A 26,917-nucleotide genomic window follows, 5' to 3' on the forward strand; every position below is an offset into this window, starting at 1 on the left:
ATTCTTGCTCTACTGATGGCTCACCGCGACGTGAATAAAATGGTCTCAACTCTACGGAGCTCCGCGAAGGCCAGCCATTTAGAATGAAATGCGTCACGTGAGACAAGGTGGGGATCTGGTAGCTTTAGCCACGTCATCCGATTTTAGGGGCGTGCTATCAAAAAGCAAGAAATACTCGGGAGGCTCATCGGCCGCTACAATAGGCCGTGGTAGCCTGGACAGAGCATCAGCCACTTCGACGTTTCTTCCTTTCCGATATCTTAGTTTATACCTGCACGCTGCCAAGGCAATTGCCCCTCTTTGCATTCGAGCTGCAGCAAGTGTAGGCACAGGTTTGCATTGGCCTAATATTCCGAGCAGTGGCGGATGGTCTGTGTGAATAGTAAACTCTCTTCCATACAAGTAGCGGTGACATTTTTCTAACCCGAACATCAGTGCTAATACTTCCCGCTCACCCTGAGCATAGTTCTCAGCTGATTTAAGTGTTCTAGGCGCAAACGCCACTGGCCTCTCTTGTCCCTCTGCAGTCTCATGAAAAAGAACAGCACCCAACCCGTACGATGAAGCATCATACGGCAGAGCAATTGGTTTCGCTACGTCGTAAAAAGTGAGCATAGTTTGACAAGCAACTGCTTCGTAGCAGCAAAAGCTTCGCTACACTCCCGTGTCCAAAACCACTTTTCTCCCTTGCGCAACAGACAATACAATGGTTCTGCCACGCAGGCAATGTTGCTTAAAAACATTGCGTAAAATTTTAACATACCTAGATAAGCCTTTAGCTCCGTTTGGAAAGTGCGCTCTGGCGCTTCCGTGACCGCCTTTACCTTTTCTTCCGTGGGATAGATACCGTCAGCGCGCACAGTGTGACCTAGATAAGTCACAATGTTCTGAAAAAACGACACTTTTCTTCTTTCAGAGTCACATTGTAATCATTAAGCCGCCGCAAGACTAGTTCCAACGTATTTTGACAGTCGGTTAAGCTTTCTCCCGACACAATGACGTCATCTATGTGACATCCTACGTGCGGTATGCCCTTGAGCACCCCATCCATGAAGGACTGAAAAATGGCTGGCGTGCTGGCTGCACCAAACGGTAAGCGCTGGAACTCGAAAAGCCCCATGTGCGTATAAACCCTTTGAGACGCTCTACACAACTGTGCACAACAGGAGAGTGCATCAATCGCAAAAGCACTGTGTAAAATAATGGTAATTGAAATGTGTTCCATACTTCTTGAACCACTTAATATTGGAATTCTGCTGCAATTTCGGATAACATGCGGAATGTTTTCGCAAAATGAGTGGGAAGGTAGACGGCTGGGTGCTTTTACTCTGTGTCAGTATGTTGTATGTAGCGGGTTCACTTCATTCATTGTTTTTCACAATGTCATGCACCAGGAATAATTTTCAAGTGGCTGGAGAAGTGTGTTTCAAGCTTTTCAAAACACTAATAGTATGTGTTCTGATATTTGATGTTCATGTAGCGAGTTTTCGCACGGAGTCGAAATATTGTACACTTGACAAAACTCGCTAAACAATTGAACATTCTGAATCTTTTCGGCAGCTGTACGCTTTTTCTACGATTCTGAAGATGTAAGAGATGTGGTGAAAGCAAGTTTTCAATCAACGGGATACAGTGGCGTCTGAAAGGGTTAATGGTTAGCAGTGGTCGGCACTCGGTAGTAAGCGGAATCTGCTGATACGCGGCTGAAACATCCCACACACAAAACACCTTGCAACCCGTTATGGCAGAGTACAAGCCTTCCGGTCGAGGCAATGAGTAGTGGTTGGTCTTTAGCACCTGAATTATTGTCACTTTGTAACATCCGCACAATCTCAGCGAGCCATCTTTTTTTTCTGAATCACAACCACTGGCGTTGCCCAATCGCTTTGATTCACGCGGCGTATAACTGCTCTTTTGCAGCTTTTGCAGCTCCTTTTCTATGTTATCTGGTAGCGCATGTGGAACGTGTCTGGCCTTGCCAAAGACTGGCGTACAGTTCCGATTTAGAACTATCCTTGCTTCGTAGTTTTTTTTACTACCTCGGGTTCCTTAGAAAACACCCCTGGGAACATTTGTTTTACTGCTTCCACTTTGCTAGCGTCGCTTCCATTTACAAACAACACACCTTTCCAGTCAAGCTTTAGCCTCTCTAGCCAATTTCGCCCCATCAGCAGTGGGAGCTGTTTGCCGTGATCTTTGATAATGATAACTGGCAGTCGCAAAGAACGATTTCCGGTCGTAACGAAAACGTTGCATTGCCACGTCACTGGTACGGGTTCTCCAGTGCATGTTCTTAGGGTTACTCGCGACGGCTCGCACTTGACATGAAGAAAGGCGTTCAGCCTAACACTGTCAGGAATTAGGGTTACAGCAGCTCCCGTATCCATCTGCATGCAGATGTCTTTCCCTTCTACGTTTACTTAAACTTCGTATCCAGAATGAACTGTATTAATAACATGGTACACCTCTAATTCAGAGTAAATATCAGAGTAGTCCACCACGTTCGCAGTCGTTAGTTCTCTGCGCTTACTGGGACACATCCTCTGTAAATGGCCAATTTGTAAACAGCTGTGACATTGGACATTCTTATACCAGCAAACACTAGCAGCTTGCGCCTTGCAGCATCTTTCGCAGACTCGCTTGACGTCCTTGAACTTCCGAAGCTTCCATTTCTTTTCAGTTCCCTGTCCTCTTATCGCCATGGCATGCAGCACCGCTTCCTTGCCTTCTGCATGCAGTAACGCTGTTTGTCCCGGAGCCTGCTCCCGGTCCAAGGCTATCTTGCATGCCTTAACAAAGGTTAAATTTTCTTCAGCAAACAAGGGGAGTTGAGTTTCTTCACGTCTTATGCCTGTCACTATTCTGTCTCGCTGTGCATCTTGCAGGAAGATACCGAACTCACGCCTCCTTGCTAAATGCTTTGCCACTATGTGGTCCTCGACGCTTTCTTGTTCCTCTTGTGCTGGCCTGTTAAATTTGCAACGTTCGGCGACGACCGAACAGCTTGGACTATAGTGCTTTTTCAACAGCACTGTCACCTCTTCAAAGGATTTGTCCCCAGGAGCGGCGGGTACTACCAAACTTTTGAGCACCTCGTACGTTCGGGGTCCTATCACGCTCAAGAATATGGCCAGCTTCTTTTACTCTTTGATATAATTTGCTGTGACGAAATACTCAAAGCGTTCTAAATAAGGTTAAAAAATTCTGATCATTCTCGTCGTACTCGTCTAGCTTCCCCAGTCGCGCCATTTGCAGTGATGTGACTGTACACTTATCGGTTCACTCTCCCGATGACTGCGTTGACTTTTCGCTGTGGTATCGACGATTTCATCCGTTTCGGGCCATGGCTGACGCCGCTTTCCTTTCCGTGGTTGTCGACCGCCGATCGTTCATGATAGTGCTACCGTATTGACCCGGTGGAAGCGGGCACATACCATTTTCGTCGCCAGTGCAATAAAGCGGACAGGCAGCGTTCCAACAAGAAAAAGGATGACCGTTTATTTCACAGTGCACTTATATAGACAATGGACCATGTGATCCGTGCAAATGGAATGCGCACACTGGCTGCGCAGTGATATGGGACGTCACGCTATAACAATTTCGGCTGTCTTTTTGAGATTGGTTCTTCAGGCCTTGCCTATGACAACACACAGGTTAATGGCCAGCGTCAGTGTATTGAATTGGCGTGGCTTCAGGCAACGCACGCTGTCCGTTCTTGCAGCTGGTTCATTTAAACAACTGAAATATGCACTGATGTACGCAAACGCACGAACGCGTCAAAGCGCTTAATTTCGATACATAGAGTCGTGCGAAATAAACAACGACGAAAATGTAGAAGTCCCGCCTTTTAAGTGCTTCAGTAATATTCAAAACATAGCATATAAGGCATGAACACCCTTTCGGTTGTGCTTTGCTCGCCGCAGCTCGCGTCTAGAGACCATTGAATAGCTCATTCACGTTCACGAAGACACGAACGCCTCCGAATGCTTTTAAACATCTAAACGCACCCTTACCCACTGGTCCTGAGTATATGGGAGTCAGAGAAACTTAACATGCTCAATTTCGCTTTTAGATTTCTAAGCCGCAGCGGAGCGACTGGTTTAATGTTTCACAACAGCATGCCATGAATCCATCTCTAAACACTAAACGTTCAAGCAACACAGCTAGAGGAAGCATGAGGCCGCGGCAGGAGGGGGCCGCGGACATTGGGAACGCCCTTCCCTCCCCCCCCCCCACATAAAGTTTTTGTCAGCGTGCCACCTGCCCACCCCTCCTCTCTCACTGTCCTCGACGCCGGCCAATTGGAGCCCCTCCCCTCTCCCGGCAAAGAGAGAGAGACAAATAAACGAAGTGGGATAGGTAGAAAGGCTAACCAAGGAGGTGCCCGGTTGGTTAAAACTTTGACTCTGCCTTCCAAAGAAGCAAAACACGCACCCACCCTTCCAGTCACGCAGGCGGGGACTATCGCCAACCATGTGATACTTGCACACTTCGTTATGATTTCCTTCATTCTTCGTGCAGCGCTCACCAGCGTCCGCTTTTCGGTTACCTAGCTTAGTTCAGAAATGAAATAGCCGTAAATTTTTGTAGTGCTTTGTAAGGTGCATAAGGGCTTGTGCGAAGCAACCCAATGGATGGATGGATGGGCGGAAGAATAACTTTCTTGAGGTCCGTCGATGCGCGCCATTAGCGCGCAGCGGGCCGCTCCCACATCGGGCCTGAGAGGCCATGCCCCTCTGCCGCGTCGCGGTCCGATGGACAGCCCAGAGCTGTGCGCTGAGATTTGCAGTATTTTCTCTTTAGTAGTCGATAAAATCTGGACGAACATTCCATAAGAACCACCTCTTGCAGTGTTAAGCGCTGAATGTGTCACGCAGTTCGAGTAAGCAAGTCGCCCAGGTTTCCGAGCACCACGCTTCGCAGGCTTAACAGCTGGCGGAACTGAAGTTCTCGCGAATCACGAACAAAAGGTGATCGGTATCGGGGCGCGCATTGGTCTCGTTGACGTCACGGCACGGTAGCACGAGTGCACAGAAAGAATGGGCGCACGAATGGAGCGGCATTGTAGAATGCGGCGCCCCGCCAAACTTGAGATCGAGAGCTTCATCCTCAGACGATCCTCCTCCACCGTAATCAAGTAAGATGCGTTGGTTTGAACGCCTGTGTATGCGGTAGCAAATAAAAATTTGCTGTGGAAGCTCGGCCTGGTGACACTGAAACTCTGTTTCCAGGACAGAACTCCGGTGACATTCAAGACACGAACGCAGTTTCAACGCAACTAGAAACTTTCCTCACCTACAAATAGTATACTTTATCGTTTAATGCAAGCGTGGCTTGCTATCATATCCAACGAATGGTATTGGTGTCCCCGAATACAATGAATTAATACAAAGACTCGGACACAGAAATGTCCACTTTTGTACAATAAATGTTCACAGAAAATGAAACGAAAAATGAAGGAAACCTTTACAGTCGAATATCTGGGCAATCATTTGTATATATATATATATATATATATATATATATATATATATATATATATATATATATATATTGTTACAAGCACGGGGAAAAGGGGTTTATTGAGGCGTGCGAGAGCAGGAACGGCAGGCTACGAAGAACAGGAATGGCCGCTGCACAGTCTTCGTTCTCCTCTTCCCTTCTCTTCTTGATTCCCGCGTCCCTTTGACGCGCTTGGACGTAACATACCTCCCCTCGCAGACAAAGCCCCCTGGGCGAGTCAACTAGCTTGTCGTGGCGTACATGATTTCAACCTTGCGACATGCGCGACTTGTGTCCTAGCAGAACGTCTACCAGTGTTTGTGAGGCGCGCGAGAGTATAGTTCACTTCGCTGACTTTGTCGATGACAACATACGGTCCATCGTAGTTTGCCAGCAGCTTTTGACACAAACCGCGCTTCCTTGTGGGAGTCCAAAGCCAAACGAGATCACCAGGGTTATATGTAACAGGCCGATGTCGTGCGTCGTAGCGGGCTTTGGAGTTTTCTTGTGATGCCAAAGTCCGAAGACGCGCAAGTCTCCGAGCCTCTTCAGCGAGGCACAGCGTATCGGCGACCGTAGGATTGTCGTGGTGGTAAAAAGGGAGGACGGTGTCCAGCGTATACTGGGGCGGCCGAGCATATAGAAGGAAGAAGGGGCTGTAGCCGGTTGTCTCGTGCTTGGCGGTGTTGTATGCGTAAGTAATAAACGGTAGAACTTCATCCCAATTCTTGTGATCGGACGCAACATACATGGAAAGCATATTTGTGATCGTTCGATTAGTGCGCTCAGTGAGGCCATTCGTTTGCGGATGATACGGCGTCGAGTGCCTGAGGTGCGAGTTACACAAACGCACAAGCTCTTCCACTATATCCGCCGTGAATTGACGTCCCCGGTCGCTTATGATAACGCCAGGTGGTCCATGTCGTAGAACAATAGCGTGAAGTAAGAAAAGCGACACTTCGGTGGCAGTTGCTGATGGTATAGCCGCCGTCTCGCAATAGCGTGTGAAATAGTCGGCGCAGACAATTATCCAGCGGTTCCCCTTAGATGACTTTGGAAAAGGGCCTAACAGATCAATTCCAACTTGCCGAAAGGGTGAGCTGGAAGGCGGCACAGGTTGAAGGAGACCAGATGGGGCAGTGGTTGGGCGTTTCCGACGTTGGCACTGTATGCAGCTGGCGACATAAAACTCAACCGAATGTCGCATCCGGGGCCAGTAAAAGCGTTCTTGAATGCGATAAAGTGTGCGCACAGTGCCTAAGTGCCCGGAGGTAGGGTCATCGTGCATAGCCTGAAGGATTGCTGGCCGGAGACGCTCCGGCACCACTAGAAGGAAGCGTGCACCCGTGCTTGAGTAGTTCCTTTTGTACAGGAGCCCGTCACGTACACAGTAGCTGCTTGTTGCACTTGAATGGGCAGAAGTAAAGAGTGGCTCCAATTTAGTGTCTGTCCGTTGTTCCGTTTTGAACGCATCAATATCTGGAAAAGCGGGTGTCACAGAAGCGACGAGATGATCAAAATCGTCTGCGTCGCAGTCCGTCGTGGCAAGCGGCATACGGGAAAGGCAGTCTGCGTCAGCGTGTTTTCGGCCACTCTTGTAGGAAACAGTGAAGTTATATTCCTGCAACCTCAAAGCCCAGCGCGCAAGGCGACCACAATGGTCGCGAAGGTTGACAAGCCAGCACAGGGAATGGTGGTCTGTGACGACTTGGAATGGGCGTCCGTACAAGTACGAGCGAAATCGCTGAACCGCAAAGATTACAGCGAGGCATTCTTGCTCTGTGACCGTGTTTTTCCGTTCAGGTTTGCTTAATGAGCGGCTTGCATAAGCAATCACGTGCTGACGGTCGTCATAGCGTTGGACCAAGACGGCACCCAGACCGACGCCACTAGCATCTGTGTGGATTTCTGTCGGCGCAGTAGGATTGAAGTGGCGAAGGATAGGTCGGGAGGTCAGCAGGAACTTCAATTGACGAAATGCAGAATCGCACTCGGGTGTCCACTCAAACCGGGCGTCTTTATGTAGCACATTTGTCAGAGGATAAGCGACGTCAGCAAAACCAGGAATAAATCGGCGAAAGTAAGGGAAAAGATCCAGAAAACTACGAAGTTGCTTCACTGACTGCGGTGCACTGAATGCCTCAACAGCTGCCTTCTTGGGGGGATCAGGGCGGATACCGTCTTTGTCAACAAGATGACCAAGCACAAGGGTTTGACGGTCACTAAAGTTATATTTCGTGGGTTCAGAACAAGGCCAGCGTTTTTGATGCAGTCGAGGACAATATCCAGGCGTGTATTGTCCTCATTCAATGTGCGCCCGAATATAAGAACGTCATCAAAATAGCACATACAGATGTTCCACTTTAACTCATGTAAAATGGTCTCCAGGAATCTTTCAATGGTTGCTGGAGCGTTGCACAACCCAAATGGCATCACACTGAATTCGAATAATCCATCTGGGGTTATGAAGGATGTTTCTCCTTGTCTACTGGGTGTATCGGGATTTGCCAATATTCTGAGCGTAGGTCCACTGAAGAAAAATAAGAGGCCGAATAAAGGCAATCCATTGCATCATCAATCCGATGCAGCGGCTAGACATCCTTCTTAGTCACGGCGTTCGATAATCGACGCAAAATCTCCAGTTACCGTCTTTCTTTCTGACGAGTATGACCGGAGCTGCCCAGAGACTCGAGGACTCTTGTATTATCCCATTCTTTATCATGTAACTCACTTGTTCCCCGATTACCTTGCGCTCGTTAGGCGACACGCAATAGGGCTTTTGCCTGATAGCGCGCGCAGATCCCGTATCGATAGTATGGCGTGTTCATGACTCGGGAATAGAGAACGTTTTGTCCGGTTGCGCAAAGTGAAACACTGACAGATGTTTAGAAAGCGTGTCCACCAAGGTATGGCGCTCCCTTGTGCTGAGTGACTTGTTTATCATAGACAGAAGCTTTTTGTCTGAAACGTGGCGAAGGTCAGCAGGTTCACACGGTGTATCTGTTAGTACGGCTACGGACGAAGACGTGTATTCTGTAAAGTAGGCGAGTTTCAAGCCGTCTGGAAGCAGGACAGGTTCTGCTGAGCAGTTGGCCGTCCACAAGCCAGCACGCCCGTTGCCAATAGAAACCACACAATGAGGGACAAAAACGTTCTTCTTCATACAATTTAGAAGCATCGGCTCTACGGAGGCATCGAAACTGTCTGGAACTTCACCGCGACACACAACCGGCACGCACACAGAGGTTGACGCAGGCACAACAGTATCTGCAGATACACAAAGTTCACCTTGACTGCAAGTCTCCTCTAAGAGACCGGACGAAACATGGCCATCGACGCAAACTTCCCCCGTGCGACAATCGACGGTCGCACCACACTGTCGCAAAAAGTCGATGCCCAAAATCACTTCGTGCGTCGATCGGGGAATAACTACAAACTCTGTCGCGAAAACTCCACCAGCCAAGGATACGTCAGCAGTGCACACACAAACAGGGCGCAACGACTCGCCGCTCACTCCACAAAACGTTGCAGCCTGGTCCCACCGAAATACAACTTTACGCCCCAACCGACCTTTAAAACCGAGACTCATTACGGATACAGTTGCTCCGGTATCCACTAAAGCCATTGTAGAAACACCATCAACAAGTACATGCACTTTGTTCTTAATCATAGCAACTGCAGGGGGCATTTCTGTCGATAGCACGTGTCGAGCGACCTCACCCCCATCGGCCGCGCTAGCTAGTTTTCCGGTTGTGAAGGCGAGGCGGAGCGGCGCACTGGCGATGGAGATTGACGTAAACGTGGCGCACGAGAAGTTGGCGGTGGTGTCAAACTCCTGTCAGATGCCGGCGAGCGGCTCCGGAAGCTTCTCTGCCAGTAATCGTTGCCGGGAGGGACGCCAGCTGACCAAGAGGTGGTGTACGGCTGTTGAGTAGTCCTCGTAGGAGGTGTGGGCCTTGTTGAAGATCCGGATCGACCATTCCACGTTGTTGGGCGACGATTGCAAAACCTCGCTATGTGGCCCGCGACACCGCATTGGAAACACACCGGCAGATGCCTCAAATTGCGATGTTCTTCCAAGTAGTCGCGCATGCTGCTGTCGACTGCATAGACAGCAGGTGGGTGACATTCATCATGGCTAGGCATCGGCCGCTGGGAGGCGTGCGTGTGGCGTGGGCGTTGGTCGTAGTCATGACCTTGATAGCTCATGGTCCCTCTCGTTTGTGGGGTAGACCTATACTCGATGGACGCTGAGTGAACCGTGGGTTGCCATGATGTCGAAACGACCGTGTTTCTCATATCGTGTGGTGAGTACGCGCCAGTGATGCCGGGTGTGCAACGGTACATCTCTTCTTGATGGAGCAACTCTTCGCGAACAATCTGCCGTATAGTGGATGGAAGGTCAACACACGAGCTCGGGTCTACACTTGCCACCGTCGTGACATTAGCCAGGCGACCAAACTTCGGTATTATCCGTCGCATCTTCAGCGTCTCAAAGGTCCTGCAGTGGCGAATGACATCAAACACGGAATCCAAACTTTCCTTGCCGATCAAAAAATTGTAGACATCTTCGGCTATTCCTTTTAACAAATGTCCAACTTTGTCATCTTCAGACATTTGAAAGTTGACTATTTTACACAGTTTCAGCACTTCTTCAATATAAGTCGTACATGTCTCGCCGGGAATCTGAGCTCTTTGCGAAAGCGTCTGTTCAGCGCGTTTCTTTTTTGCGCTAGAGTCTCCAAAACACGCTCTGATCTCCTCGACGAAAAGCTCCCATGAAGTGAGCGTGTCTTCGTGATTCTCGTACCAGACGAGCGCTGTGTCGGTGAGGGAAAACACTACGTTGGACAATTGTGCGGTCGAGTTCCAACCGTTAGATCGGCTCACCCTTCGGTAGTTCGTGAGCCACTCGTCGACATCTTCTCCGGCTTTTCCTCCGAAAGTGAGTGGCACCCGGTAGTACTGCCACGGAACACCAGGTGTTGGCCTTGAAGCCGCGTCAGATCCTTCGGGAATCTGGCAGGCGTATTCAGGCATGGCAGGTGAGGGTGGCGGAAGTCCGGCAAGTCGACGGCTTCGGCGAAGTTGTAGCAGCGTAGGCTCCGTGGTTACGAGGTGTACCCCGCACCGTCCACCAATTTGTTACAAGCACGGGGAAAAGGGGTTTATTGAGGCGTGCGAGAGCAGGAACGGCAGGCTACGAAGAACAGGAATGGCCGCTGCACAGTCTTCGTTCTCCTCTTCCCTTCTCTTCTTGATTCCCGCGTCCCTTTGACGCGCTTGGACGTAACAATATATATATATGGAACGCACACAATTTGAAATTAGATGTAAACCAGGGACTATACAGATGCTCAAGCTCGCCGAAGAAATCATCTAAGGGAAGAGCATTTTTATGGTCCTAGTTTTTAATATTACTTGAGCAGGAGTTTGCGCAAGGGACAATAGCACAGCTTTAATGATATTCCTCCGTTTGTGTAAGTTCGTTATATATATGTGAAATTAATTAAATTATGGGGTATTACGTCCCAAAAACATCATCTGTTCATAAGGCACGCCGTATCGGGGGACTCTGAATTAATTTTCACCACCTGGGGTTTTTTAACACGCAGCTAAATTTATGTAGATGGGTGTCTCTGCATTTCGCCACCATCGAAATGCGGCCGCCGTGGCCGTGATGCGATCCCGAGACCTCGCGCTTAGGAGCGCAACACTGAATCCTCTAAGCAACCACGGTGGGTCCGGGGAAGTTCGTACGGCGACCTCCTGTACTTGTGATTTGCGCGGCGAACTGAACGCCAGCACACTTGTGATAGCGTATCTTTCTGAGGCTGCCAGTCCCGTAGCGCTTCTATGGTTACCCCTAATGAGGTGCGCGCACTTTTGCTGTATTCTGTTCTCAACGAGTCGTGGTGTTGGCGTGGGCCTACAATCTGCACGAAAAAATAAACGTAGTAAAAGTGTGCTGATTGAGCAAAATTTGGAATACTTGGTGGACTGCTGTGTGCTTTATGCCCATCCCGACAAGTCGCCTGGCCCCAGTTAAATGAGCATTCGTGAAAAATGATTGAGGCAGTTTATAGAAAAAGGGTGACATGCTCTAGTAGTATTCGGTACTCATAAAGTATGTAACTAAATTCAGCATAAAATTATACGCGCCTGTTGTACGACTAACGAGATGGACTCGTACATTTATTTTAATTCCGTCACATTTTTTGAATTTGCTCGCCACCGATGTAAAGCTTGCACTGCGAGCGTGCCAGCCAACGATCTCGCAGATCGGTTGTGAATAAAAAAGCCGCAGTTTCGCCCGAAAGGCGAAGCATCGAAAGCGACAGTAAATTAGCAGAGCTATACGAAGTGTAGTATTTTTAGTAGCCGTATAAACATCTGCTAACTAGCGTCTGCTAACATCTGTACTAGTTGCCAGAACGCTGGTGGACGAGGCGCGGCAGCAAGAACGAGAGAATTCCCCTTCGTGCTGCCTCTCGCTTCAACGCGAACTAAGCGGCGAAAACATGGCGCAGACGGAGCTATCAGCGCTCATTCTCCATCGCACGCGGCCGTGCCACACGCAGCAGTCGCCGAGCCCCCTCCCACCGTTCCATCTCGCCCCGACGCCTTGCGCCTAACGTTGGACAGTGCGCTGTTATTGCGGCAGGGTTAAGTAGTTCTTGTCGCATAAAAGTCAGTGTCGGCGGCGTTGGCCGTGAGCGAAAGATCCCGGAAGGGAATTCATAATTAAAAACAACTTGCAAGATGGGCAGGGTGGGAATCGAACCAGGGTCTCCGGAGTGTGAGACGGAGACGCTACCACTCAGGCATGAATCCGATGCTCCAAAGTGGGACAAAAGCGCCTCTAGTGAATGCGGTGTTGCCTTAGAAACGTGCGGTAGAAAGTTATACTGCTGTGTATATCGGTAATTATGAGCATATAAAATACAGAATTCGCAGGTAAACGCGTAGCGAAGTACGTTTCCGCTACATTTCTTCTCCGCTTTCCGCACACGCAGAGCCATCTTGCGGCAAACACAGAAGACCCCCTCCTCGTAATGTACGGCGGTGCCCCGAGAGGTGGCGCGCCACGCGGGCGTCGGTGCTGTGCGGGGACCGAGGCGCGTCGCGGCCCGACTGTCCGTGCCGAGAATGACGTTTGGCTTGCGTAGATCGTTTCCCCCTCCGAGACACCGAGTTATTTCGTTCGTTCCGCTTGCTCAGGCGCACGTTTCGTTGCCGCGCCGAACGCTGCGTTGCTCGACGCTCACCGCGTGATTGGTGGGTGCAAAGTCCCATGCGGGGCGCCTCGTAAGTGATCGCTGCGCCGTAGCGCATTGTCTTACACCCCTTGGCGGGTGGACGGGAACACTGTCGCGTCCCACTCTTGAAGGCGAAGCTTAAGCGTTCTCAAATTTTTTCCACGCTTTCCTCCTTTGCGCCGCGAGATTGAGCCGCCATCGCCGGTTGACCCTGGCACGCTTTCACTCGCGCAAACAGCTCGGAGCGACAAAACGATGTTATCGCCTTTGGTCTTTATCGCAACATCATGGCGACGCCGACGACGATGGAAGAAATGCGCCCGGAGCTTGCATTTAATTGATATTGCAATGAAATAAATATTAATATTATTTGGGGTTTTACGTGCCAAAACCACTTTCTGATTATGAGGCACGCCGTAGTGGAGGACTCCGGAAATTTCGACCACCTGGGGTTCTTTAACGTGCACCTAAATCTAAGCACACGAGTGTTTTCGCATTTCGCCCCCATCGAAATGCGGCCGCCGTGGCCGGGATTCGATCCCGCGACCTCGTGCTCAGCAGCCCAACATCATAGCCACTGAGCAACCAAGTCGATTACTGTCGATATTTAATCTCGCACTTTCTTGTTATTTACTCGTCTCCTTTACTGCAATATCCCGACACCCGAGTTTGGAATCTCATACTATTCATTTCATATCATTTATCATACCCTCAAGGCCTGCGAAGGATTAACAGAGGGCAGCGGGTTACAGGTAAATTCGAACAGTACATCTTAGAAGACAAAAAAGTACAACATAAAAATACAATTTCACAAATAATTCAGTAGGAATACAATGAGCAATTACAAAAGCTAATACAATAAAAGGACAAGATATACAAGTACATTAAACGGCATGCTAGTGAGTAATGTTGGTTAAGACACCACGGAACAAGAAATTATTGCTGATGGATACATTGTTTGCGGGAAGATGGTTCCACTCTAGTGACGTCCGAGGTACGAATGACTGGTAAAATGTATTTGTGCTGCAAGAAGGGACGTGAACCTTGTAAGAATTATTGATGCGACGAGATACGTAGTGTGGAGTATGAATGAATGCATCCCGCAGTGTTGTATGGTGAAAACTTTTGGGAAGTAATGATAAACGGGAAACTTTACGTTGAGCTGCAAAAGATGGAAGAGAAACGCTAATTTTCATGGCTGTTACACTGAGAGTTCTGTTATAATTCGAAAGAATAAAACGAGCAGCATTATTCTGAATTAATTGTAATGCGGTAATTAAGTTTATGTTATTTGTGTCCCAGACTGATGTAGCGTATTCTAATTTGGGACGTATTCCTACAGCTTTGAAGCGTACAGTCTTCACTTCCGACTACTTTACGTGAGGACTTCAAATTAAAAACTGAAGACATGATCCCATGCTTTAAATAGTTCCATTATACCTTAGCTACATAGCAGCTGCTGTACCAAATGCGAGCCGCGCGTTATCGAAGCATACGGATACGCATGACATATTACAATTTACGAATCCTAGCGATAATTTTCGAAAGCCAAATACATTTAGAACAAATTCTGAGGATGACACCAGCTTAGAGATATGTGTTCCAAAAGATTGCGATCAAATACATGTGTTCCGGTAATCTTTTAGCCACATTGCCTAAAGATGCCTTTTGTTAGAAAAGCAGGTGGAAAAAGAATGTTTTTTACCGCGAGTTTGACAGTGATTAGGTGAAAATTGGTGCTTGTTTCGAAATTCATTTCAAGTCGTAGTGCCTCGTGAAATAACTGCCTTCAATTTGTGTGTTGCGATATGCGCGTTAATGAAATGGGGTAAAAATTATCAATGAAGTTTTGCTAATTTTTATCTATGCATTTTGATTTCCTATGTAAGTACTATCCGCCTCTTTGAGTAATCCAGCTGAATGAGTAGATTTGTTGTATATGCCACAGGCGACTCTTAAATATTTTTTGCACATTAAAAAAAATGGAGGACGCTTCAGCTTCGCTTTAAGAGTGGAACGCGACAGCATGCAAAGATCCCCGACTGAATTTCACGCTTCCAGGCCGCTGCAGCCGTAACGTTTACCGGGAAACGGTGGCGGTGCACGAAGGCGAGCTTTCTGCTAGGAACGAGGCCCGTCCGTGGGCGGCGGATGGGCGGAGGTGTTGCAAGGAACCGGGCGCGCATTTGTATAAATGGTCCAAACGCTGGAAAAGGGGTTTGTGTTTGAGTTCCCGCTGTAGCGGAATGATGTTTTTTCGTATAAATAATAGCCCGACGCTATCGTGTCTGTAGGCTGTGCGCAAGTCGTTCTTTACGACTTTTCTACGTATTTTACTTTGAGAAACTCAATTAGTTCAGTAACGTCTCTGCGTTACACGTAGTGCCTGCGTGGTTGGGTACGAGTGATTCGGAATGATTTTTTAGCGAAAGGATGGTCGACGCTCGATGCGGGACACGGGGCGCTTAACGCTCTCGTATTAAAAGTACACCCGCTATACAGTAGGTCGTGGTTCGTATATGGGGAGGTCCGACGTGTTAAACTTGGCGACCAGATAAATGATGTTAACGTGCCTTAAATTGTTTAGCACTCTCTTTATTATAAACGGTCAGTCAGTTATTAAAGCTTGTGCTGCACTTCAGAGTCTAAGTATGCCTTTCTATGGCTGGCACAAGGGTTTTAGTGCCCGCAAAAACAATTAAAGCGACCTTTACTAGCGCGCACTCTCCTATATTCCCGATTGCAGTACCACGTCGAAAACGTTAAACCAAGTAATCAGCGTTCAATATTCTGCTCCGTTAGAAGACTAATTGATGAGCAGGCGGTCTCAATGGAATCTCTTATTGCGAATTCTATGACTATTTCCTGCGTTTTAAATGGTAAATGCTCCGTGGAAATATTTTATCGTCCGTCACGAAATGTCGAACGTACATTGTGCGGGTCTTTCGATTTCAGAACGTCCTCAGAGCAGGACCCCAGAGAAGTGCTGTGTCGCCCGTCGGCGCCTCGGACGCGGTGTCGGCTACGACGCCACATGCGCGGCGGGAGCGAGCGGCCGACCGGCCGAGCGGCGTCCGCGCCGACGATCGCCGGGAGGGACGCCGGACGCCGGAACCCAGCGAGCCGGCGGGGCCGCCGCGCGGCGCTCGTTGCGGGCCACCCACGTGACGTGCGCACCCTCGCATGTCCGCTCGCCGGACACGACGGATACGATGCGGCCGAAATGTGTTTTGTACACGCGTGAAAATTATGCGTCAACAAGCTGACAAGTTCTCAATCTTGCGCCATTTACGGCAGCGGCTTCGGACTCGACACCTGCGCTTTGGGCAGCAGAAATGCCCGTTTCGTTGAAGGACGACGTCACTTTGTGCTCGTGTCACTAGAGTCGCAGGCTTAGACTCGTGGAAATCACCCTGTTAAGCAGCAATACAAGAAATGCCAGCTCTAGTGTTTCCGACGCTACCATAAAAACAACTTGAATTCGCTCACAGTAATTCACGGGGGTCTTAAATTTGCTGCATTGATAAAGGTGTTGCGTCAACGCATAACGGCTCCCACAATGAAATGTCTCTTAATTGGCAAGCATTGTGAATGAAACGTAGATGCAAGAATTTTTTTATTGATCGCAAACATGTAAAATGCGGGTGAATTACGCTAAGTGTTTTTTATGAGGACTTGTGATATTGAACACTTACTGCAAAAATATGTGTTGCAGCTTATTGCAGCAGTTTCTGAGGGTGCTGTGCAAACAAAAAAAGAGAGGGAAGAAAGATGCCAGTTTCTTATTTACAATGAAGTATATATTAATGATACCTTCCTGTATTGGCTACTTGCTGAGAGCCTAACAATTAGACGCACACAGCAGCATAACTCGCCAACAACCATTTGTAAATCGCAAGACGCATTTGCGTGTGGTGTGACTACTTAACCTGGTCCCGTAGACCCTCGACCGTAGTCGGGATGTGAAAATAGGGAACGTATTGTGAGAATACGTCCTCAAGCGGCGCTTTTTCGTTATTGGAACTATTATTGATGGATGGAGAACTCGTTTCAGATGTTGGCTCTCTGTTCTTTGCAAACTTCCTAGAGTATATCGAAGCTTTTACAGAATATTGTGAACAAATATTTCAGCGATAGATTTGACTTGAAGATACAAACCCTCGCTACAGCTTTAGCCTTAGAGGATGACATGCAAGTTCCCGAGCGCATCACTGCTCTAAGCCGGTCACAGTTGACGAGGAAGACAGCATCACGAGAACGTAAGCGTTTTGTTTTCTTTATTTACAACACAACATAGTCATGCACACAATGTACACAAACTGAGAACTATAACCGCGCCGTTTGTTTCTGGTATTGCGCCACCGAGAGTCCACAGCCTTGATGTGAAAAGCCTTTGCTGCATTTATGATTTGCTCGCATCAGGGAGCTCAATCCTGAAACAATGTCCAGCCGAAGGCCCCGCCTCGTGGTTAACAGACCGGATCCTCATTTAAATCCCAGGCGTCCAGCATATCCCTCCCAGATTTGAAAGTCAAAGAGCGGAAGCGGTCACCCAGGCGAGGGCATTGCACAATGCATCGACCTTCTTCACTTGAGAAGTAACCCGCAGAGGACTAGCCGTTACGTATATCTTTGGAAGCTTGTGGTAGCACGTGGTGAGGAAGTATATTTGCCGCTGCTATGAGATGATGTCTCTCGTAGCCGTACCTCAATAGTAATGATTGACATTTGTTTTATTGAACCTCTCGCTGACTCCGAATATGCCGTACATGACTCCAAGCTTTGATTTGATGACTGCTCGATGTGCATAAAAACTGTTCTGCTAAGTGCGAGCCCGCTGATAATGTTCCTTCATGTACAGCCGTTTCACCCACGTGCTATAAATAAAGACAGTAAAGCAAAGCAAAGTAGGTGAGGGCGATGCTTTTGAGCATGAATTAAACGTCATGTGCATTTATGGGACGGACACAATGATTACGAAAAACAATAAATCCATAAATATTTTCCTCATAGCGCCCTAACTCTCTTCAGGCCCAGGACACTAGCAGTCAATGCAATCGAGGAATACGCGCCACATCTCTGTACACAGATACGTGACATGCACTGCCAGCCGACTTGCGCGAAACGTTGCACGCCTGCTGTATACTACTCATGCGTAACTAAAATGTGATTGCACAATGCGGGGCGTCTTAGGCAGCGACCTCCAAATAGGAACCACTTGTAGCCCATTTAGTGGTCTCGTCCACGAACGGCACTGGTGCCGTGCCAGTCTGTACAGTGTGGGTGTCAACAGGAACACTTCCACTCAAGCCGCTGGCACTGTCTCGTGCTGCCGCTGCGGCGAGGCGTACGAAGGGGGCAGCCGACGCGCGTAGTCGTCCTGCAAAGCAAGCGTAGGCGACGACACGTACTCTTCTTGAACGGCAGGTGCACCACGGGAGGAGCGGTAAGGAATGGCTCCCTGAAAGCCGAAGCTCTGGCGAGCTTGCGGGTACAGTCTCTGGCCGTACAACAGCTGCGGTCCATCAGACAATGACGGCACCACGGATTGTGACTGGTGTGGCGCTAGTGGCGCCGCGTGCAAAGGTACGGAATCTACCCTTTGTGAGAGGTATGCTGGATCGATGACGCGGGGCCGCTGCAGCTGTGGAAGGAGTGATTGTTGATTGGGTCGAGGCTGTGGTTGGACCGCCTGCGCTGCTTGCACTGGGCGGCCGGCAAGTGGAAGTGAGTTGGCTAGGAAGTAGTTGACGGTGAGCCCTTGAGGAAGCGGCTGGTAGCCGGGAACAGAAGGTGGCAGCTGCTGTTGTTGGGGTGTCAGCAACGACGCGCCACTCTGACCGTAGTAACCTCCGGGACCGTAAAATGGGAATGGCTCCGCAGGGAAGCCTAGACTCCCTGGGTGCACCGTGTTGATGGGAAATATGTTTCCGACGTTTTGCGTGTTCTGGTGGCTCGAGAATAGCTGCGAGCCAGGAAGCGGCAACGCTGGCCTATGGTACACGTTCGAGTGCGGCCGCGGCCCCTGGTGCGGTCGCTGAGGGTACGCGTCGGCTGGGTACGGCTCGTCGGTCGACAGGCTGCCGTCGGCTCTGATCAGGGCCACCTGAGGCACTATTTTGCCGTTCACTTCTTTTGGCACAAGGGCTGCACCCTTGGCGCGATTGTCTCTCGGCTGAGGCGGCGGTGGGTACGGCACGCCAGCAGCCGACGGACCAGCGGCCGAGTGATGGTATTGGTTAGGAGGAGGATGGTTCTGATAGTACGGCGCGGGCGCAGCTTGCCCTAGGTACACGGGTCGTCCGAGCTGGAATATGTTAGGGCTGTACTGACGAAGAGCAGGGTGAGAGTCCATCTTCACTGCTCCTGTGGGCAACAGCGGAGTCTCGAACTTCTCGGATAGGCTCTTGGTGGGAGGAAGCCTGAGAGACGACGACGTTTGCTCTCGCTGCGGTTCCTGTGCATCGACATAGCGGTCCGAGATTTTCACGGCTTTCGCACCTGGCTCACTGGCGGAGGGAACCTTGCTTACCATGGCCGCAGCCAAGCTGCGTGGAAGCATAGGAGGCAAGGGCGAGAGTCGTCTTAGTAGTCGTGCTGGCGGCGGAGACACGATGGGTTCGCGGGTGCTCTCCAGAGGCGTCGAAGACGACGTCGATGCAGGAGCATCGGGTGCGACGCTTGAGGCAGGGGTCTTTGCGTCTATGACTGCAGAAGGCATTGCGGTGTCTTGAGTTCCGGGCTCGTTGGTCTGAACCTTTACCCGGAATCCAAGCTCGTCGGCCACGTATTCGACGAGCCTGAGGCGACCGTCGTTATCGCGAAAACCATAGGCACCCGTCTTGCGGCCAAGTGCGTCACCGGATTCTTGCTGGAATTGGTCCCACGATAGGCCCTCGATATTGAATCCAAATTCGTAGTTCCCGTGGTCCTGTACATACAGGCAAACGCATAGCGAAAATCAGACAAAAAGAATTTTACCATCGAAAAGTCATGAGTACACTTTCCTCTTTCTTTGAGGGAAAATAAAACAGTTCTAGTCGGTTACGAACAATTGGAAAAAGGGAAAGGTTGAAGCTCTTGCACAGTACGGCGTTCAGGCATCACACGTGTGGTGCCAACTGTGCCGTCTTTAAAGCTGGGACAATACGGTGAATGATCAAGGGAAAAGTTCTTGGAAATGATCCAAACAACCGAAGCCATGATTGCACTTTCATTACCACGTCACTCGAGAGAATGCATACCAAGAGTGGGAATCAATGACTGAATATTTCTCATTATAAAACTAACGAATTCCCTGTGACTTACTTATGAACTAAAATAAAGAATGGTGCTAACAGTTACAGTAGCACACTGTGCTATAAAGGTTATAAACAGGGATAAGGTGCCTCAGAAAGGCTGTCCAACGTTTCGATAGTAGGACCTATCTTCCTCAAAGGCGGCCTCGTCATACTCGGCTTGTTAGTTTTAAAAGGGATCAATATACAACACGTAGTTTCCCGTATCCTTTCATTGTCTGCTAATTTGATGATATAAATAATTTTTCCAGGTTTGCCAAACGCTTCATTGTTCCAAACAGCATAATTTTTTTTTGCGTAAATTGACACATTTTGGTTATGTTCTGCAGGCTGCATTGCAATAAGACCACGTTATGTATATTTTTAAATGAGAAGCTTTATTCTCCGAGTAAAGCGACTTTTTTCGGAGCTATAGGTGGGCGGACGGAGTATCTCGCCATTTTGGAGGCGTATTCCGCTGATAGCGCAGTCTAACATTTTGTGCCACTGGGACGGCTCATTTGTGCCACTGGATTTTAGTTTGCCTTTAATCTCATGTTTTGCCATTAGAAACATAGTTGCCTTACTTACTGTAAATATAAACAACGCAGTTTACAATCTGTACGCAACCGTTCACTATGCAACAGTTACATTAATCATACAACCGTTGTCTACAAATTGTGAATGCTCCGCATTTCATAGGCATCAGTTGCAGTTAAATATGCCATTTTTTTCATGTATTGCCGACCGCAAATGCCTCTTCAATCTTCGAAGTTATGCGCAATCTTATTTATCTTCCAGTAACTTGGCAAATAATGTTGGTGACAAGCCTGAAACACTAAATTCTATGAGCGAATTTTCAAGAGCTACGGACGAAATGTCCGTGATCGAACAAACATGGGCATTCCTTGGTCAGTATTAAGCTTCCGCTGCTTTTTTCATAATATATAAAAAATAACGCCATATAAAAAAGGACATGGTGAACACAAGCGCCGGCTGTAAACTTGGCATTGAATAAAGAAACAGAACATATGTGGTCATACGAACTGAAATATTAGTATTGTTAACTCATTATAAAAAATCTGTTATCTTTCTATGCAATGCAGGCGATGGGTGACTGATACACATTTTTTTTTGTTCGTGCGTGCCAAGCCTAAAATAACCGTCTTTGTTGTCTGTTCGTTATACCCGTTGAAAATGCAAGCTTAAGCACATAACGATGACAGATTGCATGCAAAACTTGAATGCACAGAGCACTTGAATGTGTACGCGTACGCTTCTTACCGTTTTCTCAGCAGATATGCACAACAGTTATAGCCCGAATGGTGCACCCCAAACGAATGTTCATTTCCAGTAGCTAAATTGCGTAGCGCTTTATGTAAATAATACTGCTGGATTCGTAGCGGTACTTCGGTAGACTGTTGTTTTTGCTTGTATAGTAGAAAATCGGGTAAAAAAACTATCAGCATTCTCATCATTCTCGTCATCATCATCATCATCATCATAATCAGCCTACTTTATGTCCACTGCAGGGCGAAGGCGATCTCCCTGTGATTTCCAATTATCCCTGTCCTGCGCCAACCGATTCCAGCCAGCTCCTGTAAATTTGTTAATTTTATCACCCCACCTAGACTTCTGCCATCCTCGACTGCGCTTCCCTTCTCTTGGCACCCATTATGTAACCCTAATGGTCCACCAGTTACCTAACCTACGCATTATATGACCTGCCCTGCTACATTTCTGTCTCTTAATGTCAATTAGAATATCGGCAATCTCTGCTTGCTCTCTGTTCCACACTGCTCTCTTCCTGTCTCTTAACCTTATGCCTAACATTATTTGTTGCATCGCTCTTTTCGCAGTCCTTAACTTGGTTTCGAGCTTCTTTGTCGGTCTCCAAGTTTCTGCCCCGTATGTCAGCACCGGTAAAATGCGCTGGTTGTACACCTTTCCTTTTAATGATAACGTTAGGCTTTCAGACAACATGGTAAAGTGGGTTAAATATTGCACCATGGTTTGAGAACGATTTGAAGAAAAGCTGACAACTGTGTTGCCAAAATGAGTATGGTATTGACATTGAATATGCATTCTTGTGCGTGTATTCTCATCACATTGACTTTCATGTTGGCGCGGAAAGCAAACACATTTCGTGTATTTAAACGACATTCTCCTATTTCTATAAGAATAAGATAGACAGCGTATGGTAGCAAGAGAAGTCATCTCTTACACTGGGGTGTTTTTGATGCTTTAAGGACCGCCGCTGTTTCCCAGTGAAAATGGCCCTGCAGAGTCGAGTGTAACTTCATTTCTTCACTCGCGCGTTTGGTGCACGAAGAAAAAAAACCGTCCAGGCTCAACAATAACTGCATTGCTGCTATTCTTATTTTCAGGGAGCGTCACGAAATGTGCGTCTGGGTAGCATCCGTTCTCTTACCCAGAAACGCGTAGAAAGCAAAGCAGAACGCTAGGAGGCAAAATATTCAATTATTTTTGGAGACTAGTTTCTAAGCTGTCACATATGGGAATTGTGCATCACGTTGTTGTTTCGTTCGAAAAGCGTTACGTCGCACAAGCTGGCCGTAGTGAGAACTAGCGGTGAGATGCACTTCAAAATTGTTTGAAGAAATCTATGCGAACGCACCTCGTGGCGTATTGTTTAGAGCATGGCTGTTATCCAGAGTGTAGGCAAACCACAATAATAATTCTCCGTGACTGACGGTTGGAACGGGCGTTTCTTTTTTTTTATTCGAAAGTATTTGCCTCAAGGCATACAGAATGAAAGTGAAATAAAAGCTTCCAGCTCTGCGTCGTCCAGGTTGAAGGATATATCGCATAGAGCAAGGTGGTGGATCCAGCATGGTGAAACCCTCTGATTACCAGAAAGAGAAATGACTTGCTTTGAAGATGCATAAATTGTCAATATTGCGCGCGTGTTTTGCCTTAATATGTGAGAGTGTTTTCGTTTCATGATTTTTTCTGTGGCTTGTACAGTGATGTCTCCTGGAGGTATCGCGCCAATGTTTATAGCTAGGTGCCTTTTCCTGCTTAGTGTCCATGCAGTCTCTTTTCCGCACATGTTGGTCGCTGCGTATTGGGCTCGCTACCGCGTATTCAAGCCAACAGTTCACAGACAACGCTCTCCAGATTTTCTCTCCTCTCGTCCTAGCTTTGTTCTCGCACTGTTTTCAAGCATGTATTATTGCCAACTAGCCAAGCTGCCCATGGTACGTATGTTTCTACCCAAGAAATTTCACAATTTTCCATGGTGCGTGAACAGCCCCTGACGCAGTGAAATAACAACTTCAATATAATCACTTTTAGTTTGCCAAGAAAAGCAATTATCATTAGGACTTCATCCAAGTGCCACCCGAATACACTGAACATCTTTAAGGCTTTTTTGCTTGTTTTGCGGGAAAAAAAAGTAAAAATAAATGACATTGATCCACAACACTTGTGCACCACTCACGTCTTGCTGTCGATGTAAGACGCTGTTGGCTGACTCCTCAGCCACCGTCCGCACCAAGAACACCAACAGCAGAAGAAGCCGCTTCAGCTGCACAAAAGGCAAAATATGACTATTCTAACCAATATGTTTAAGGAATGAAAGCTGAAAACATCAATGTCAAAATGAGATGCGCTTCCAAGATGTTGCGAACTATAGTACTCCTCATTGTGGATGTCTACATTACATTTCGAAGCGCGAAAAGACGGTGATAAGCAGGAGGAGGGACGACACGAACACTCTCTTGCAAGTAAATATTTAAAGGAAAGTGGAGCCAAATCAATATACAAAATCACAAAAAAAAAAGTAGGGTGACAAAATCAGATGTTGCTAGCGCGAGGTAAAGTTATCCAGTACATAAAAGAACAAACTCCTGATTATTTATAGGCTGACAAATGACTGCGCACTCTTGTCATTCTGAAAAGCTTCTAGCTGTTCGACCTGGCCCAGTTTTCCGTTCTTGTTGAGCATTTTGAAATCCTAACTTCGCCAACATTGTAGGGGGCAGGGTCCGAGTAAATGATCACATAAGAAACACGAATTAAGGTTTTGTGACAGTGATTTGCAAACGTAGTCAAGCATCGATCATGACAGTCAAATTACGTTGAATTTCAAAATGAATTAAACTTGAGCTTGGCCAGTTTATTAAAATTTTCATGAACAGTGGCCATCACTCACTTTCCTACATCTTGAAGTGCACTACCTTTCAAAAAAAGCGATTGTCTCTGATATCTGTGTAGTGCCACGACAGCCACACAACGAAAGTATGGATCGGGCGAGGACAACGAGCTACGACTGATGAAAAAAAAAATTTGAGCAGCTCACTATTACAAAACCCATTTGCCCAGTACCCACAATACAGTGCCACGCCGGATTATGGGCTTAGAACGACAGAAAGCTGAGCTAGTTGGTAAGGATTCATAATGCAAAATAGAAGTGAGGCGTGCAGACAGGACACAAGAGTAGAGAAGTAGACAACACGAACGCCGACTATCAACTGAAGGGAGCACTCAGGCGAAAAAAAATGAAAGAAGACACAAAACTCATCTGCGCATGCTCAGGAATGGTAACAGAGAAGAGAAGCATGCCGTGGTTTAGTCGTAATCGTGTCGTCCCATTGGAAGTTCAAATGATGTGCGGCTTTCTTCAACCATCAACTGGGCATGCCAGGAGGATTGGAGCTATTCTTACCGCTGAATCATGGCGCCAAGTTAGGTTCTACCAGGAGTGTCTAAGGGTCCGTTGCGCGGCCCTGGGAGACGGTCACCTTTGGAACCGCCCTTACAACGATTGGAATAAGTTAGCCATGCAACATGCGGACTTCCTATGGAGGATGAAACTTCCGGAGCTTCAACAAAGAGGAAACACCTTTCTAATAATTCACCGTCAAATAATGTACTGGTTCTTGGAGACGCCATAGTAAGTGATAACCATAGAAGAACCCTTGCTTTAGGCCCTAAGCACTGTTTTAAGCCTAACATAAAACCCGTTGAAGTTTTAAGCTTACCGCGCTGCATAACCAGGTTCGTTCCGGAAGAAGAACGCTCACGCTGTATTTCGGATTGCATTGCTAGCCTTAAACAATCTAATTCCCATTTTAAGACGCCTTACCCTGTCCGACCGTTAGTTGATTACCTTGTGGAGCATAAACTTAGACCTGTAATATCTGACAAGGAAGGTTATTTCGTAATTATGCCAGATGACGTGTTTTCAGAAAAAGCGATTTCAGGCATAGAAAAGAATTTGCAACCAGTCAAACTCAAGCCTTCGGTAGTTAAGCAACGTGCGGTTGACCTCTTGTCAAGACATAATCTTGATAGGCTTGTTTGTAATGTCAAGAAAGCTAAATCCCTCACTTTAGAACTGTTTTTCTCGGCAAAGACCCATAAACAAGAAATTCCTTTTCGTGCTATAGTGTCAGAGAAAGGGACGTGGCAGGTCTGTGTCGCTAGTTACCTACAGAACTGCCTAGCTTCACTAATTTTTTCAGATCCCTTTTGCCTACGTAATTCTCAGGCGCTAGTTCACTATTTAAGAGAGGAGAATCCGGGTGATTGTGCAGCTTTTAGTATAGATATCGAAGACCTGTATTATTCCTTGCCGCATGACGGGTTGCTAAATTCCGTAAATGAGTGCATTAAAGAACAAGTGCAAGAGTCGGCTTTTATTGACAGATGCGGTGTTTCCAAGGAAGCTTTTCTAGAAGCTCTTACATGTACTTGCAGTCGACACTGATTGGGTGGAGAGATGGCGTTTTTCTGCAGAAATCAGGCATTTGCATTGGCTCAAAGGTTGCCCCTATTCTTAGCAACATTTACCTGAGTAAGGTTGACAACTGCTTAGAGAAAGCCTTAGGTGATAGCGTTATCAAGATATTTCGTTACGTTGATGATTACCTGATTTTCTACAATAGGGAAGAATTAGACTCTGCTGCTACCTCGGTAAGTGAGCAATTTAAACTTTATGGGGGAGGATTAAAGTTTACCAAGGAATTACCTCAGCGACGCGTAATTCAGTTTCTTGACATTTCCTTGATCTTCGAACAAAATCATGTTTGTTGGCAGTATTCCCCAAGATCTTCGAAGCCGTTGCTAAACTTTCAATCCAAGCATTCTAAATTAGTAAAAAACGGAATCGCCATGTCGTGCCTTAAGTCTTCCCTCACAAGATCTTGCTTGCACAAAATGAGCGCCAGTTTTAATGCGAAGGTCCGGCGCCTATTAGAAGCAGGTTATCCTAGTGTAGCGGTGGCCTCTGTAGCTGAGCGCCTAAAGAAGTCGGTTTCGAGAGGGACGGACGTAATTACAGAGAGCAGTAATCGCAAAAAAGAGTAGTGGCTATTCCGTATATTCATTCAGTGTCGCACAGGCTTAAAAAAGTTGCTGGTAGATATGATGTTAATGTTGCTTTCACTGCTCCCAATAAGCTAGGTAAGATATGCGCTGCCGTACAGAATAAAAAGGAGCGGGTTAAAGGCAAAAAACGAACAGATATGTGTCCAGTGAAGCACAATAAGAACAACAGTTTTACTGAATGTCGTATGGGTGTGGTTTATCAAATTCCCCTTAGCTGTGGCCAGTTCTACGTAGGGCAAACAGGACGGTGTATCAATCAGAGGCTAATGGAGCATAAAAGGTCGTTAACCGGTGGATCGCCTTCTAATCTTTCGCTACATTGCCGAGATTGTAACTGCAAGCCAGAGTTAGATAAATGCGCGATACTGTACAGGCATAAGAATGAAGATACGCGTCTTATGGTAGAGGCATGGCATATCTATAATGGTGGAAGTGCGTGCGTGAGTCAGCCTTCGATTACTTTACATAAGGAACAGATTAAGTGCCTTAACAGTTATCTCTCACGTAGACCAGCACGTGTACCCG

At 47.5% G+C, this 26,917-nt stretch overlaps 2 protein-coding genes across 4 annotated transcripts in view; one reads left to right on the forward strand and one right to left on the reverse strand.

Annotated features, from left to right (window-relative positions):
* The window catches only part of LOC135911068 (uncharacterized), a 51,319-nt gene extending 35,281 nt beyond the window's left edge, over positions 1-16,038 (forward strand). For 2 of the 3 annotated variants that reach the window (XM_065443161.1, XM_065443162.1), the window contains exon 6: positions 15,717-16,038. In XM_065443161.1, the coding sequence (XP_065299233.1) occupies positions 15,717-15,929 (213 nt within the window). In that variant the 3' untranslated portion in view covers positions 15,930-16,038. Of the gene's footprint in view, positions 1-916; positions 1,029-15,716 lie in introns of those variants that run through there. The other variant, XM_070532591.1, reaches the window with a different exon arrangement.
* Positions 16,039-17,021: 983 nt separating this feature from the next.
* The window catches only part of LOC135911049 (uncharacterized), a 141,597-nt gene continuing 131,701 nt past the window's right edge, over positions 17,022-26,917 (reverse strand). Inside the window, exons 2-3 of the mRNA XM_070532590.1 lie at positions 23,502-23,588; positions 17,022-19,692 (exon numbers count right to left, since the gene is read on the reverse strand). Coding sequence (XP_070388691.1) covers positions 18,067-19,692; positions 23,502-23,588 — 1,713 coding nt within the window. The 3' untranslated portion in view covers positions 17,022-18,066. The remainder of the gene's footprint in view (positions 19,693-23,501; positions 23,589-26,917) is intronic.

Source organism: Dermacentor albipictus, chromosome 1, assembly GCF_038994185.2.
Source record: "Dermacentor albipictus isolate Rhodes 1998 colony chromosome 1, USDA_Dalb.pri_finalv2, whole genome shotgun sequence".
NCBI classification, from domain to species: domain Eukaryota; kingdom Metazoa; phylum Arthropoda; class Arachnida; order Ixodida; family Ixodidae; genus Dermacentor; species Dermacentor albipictus.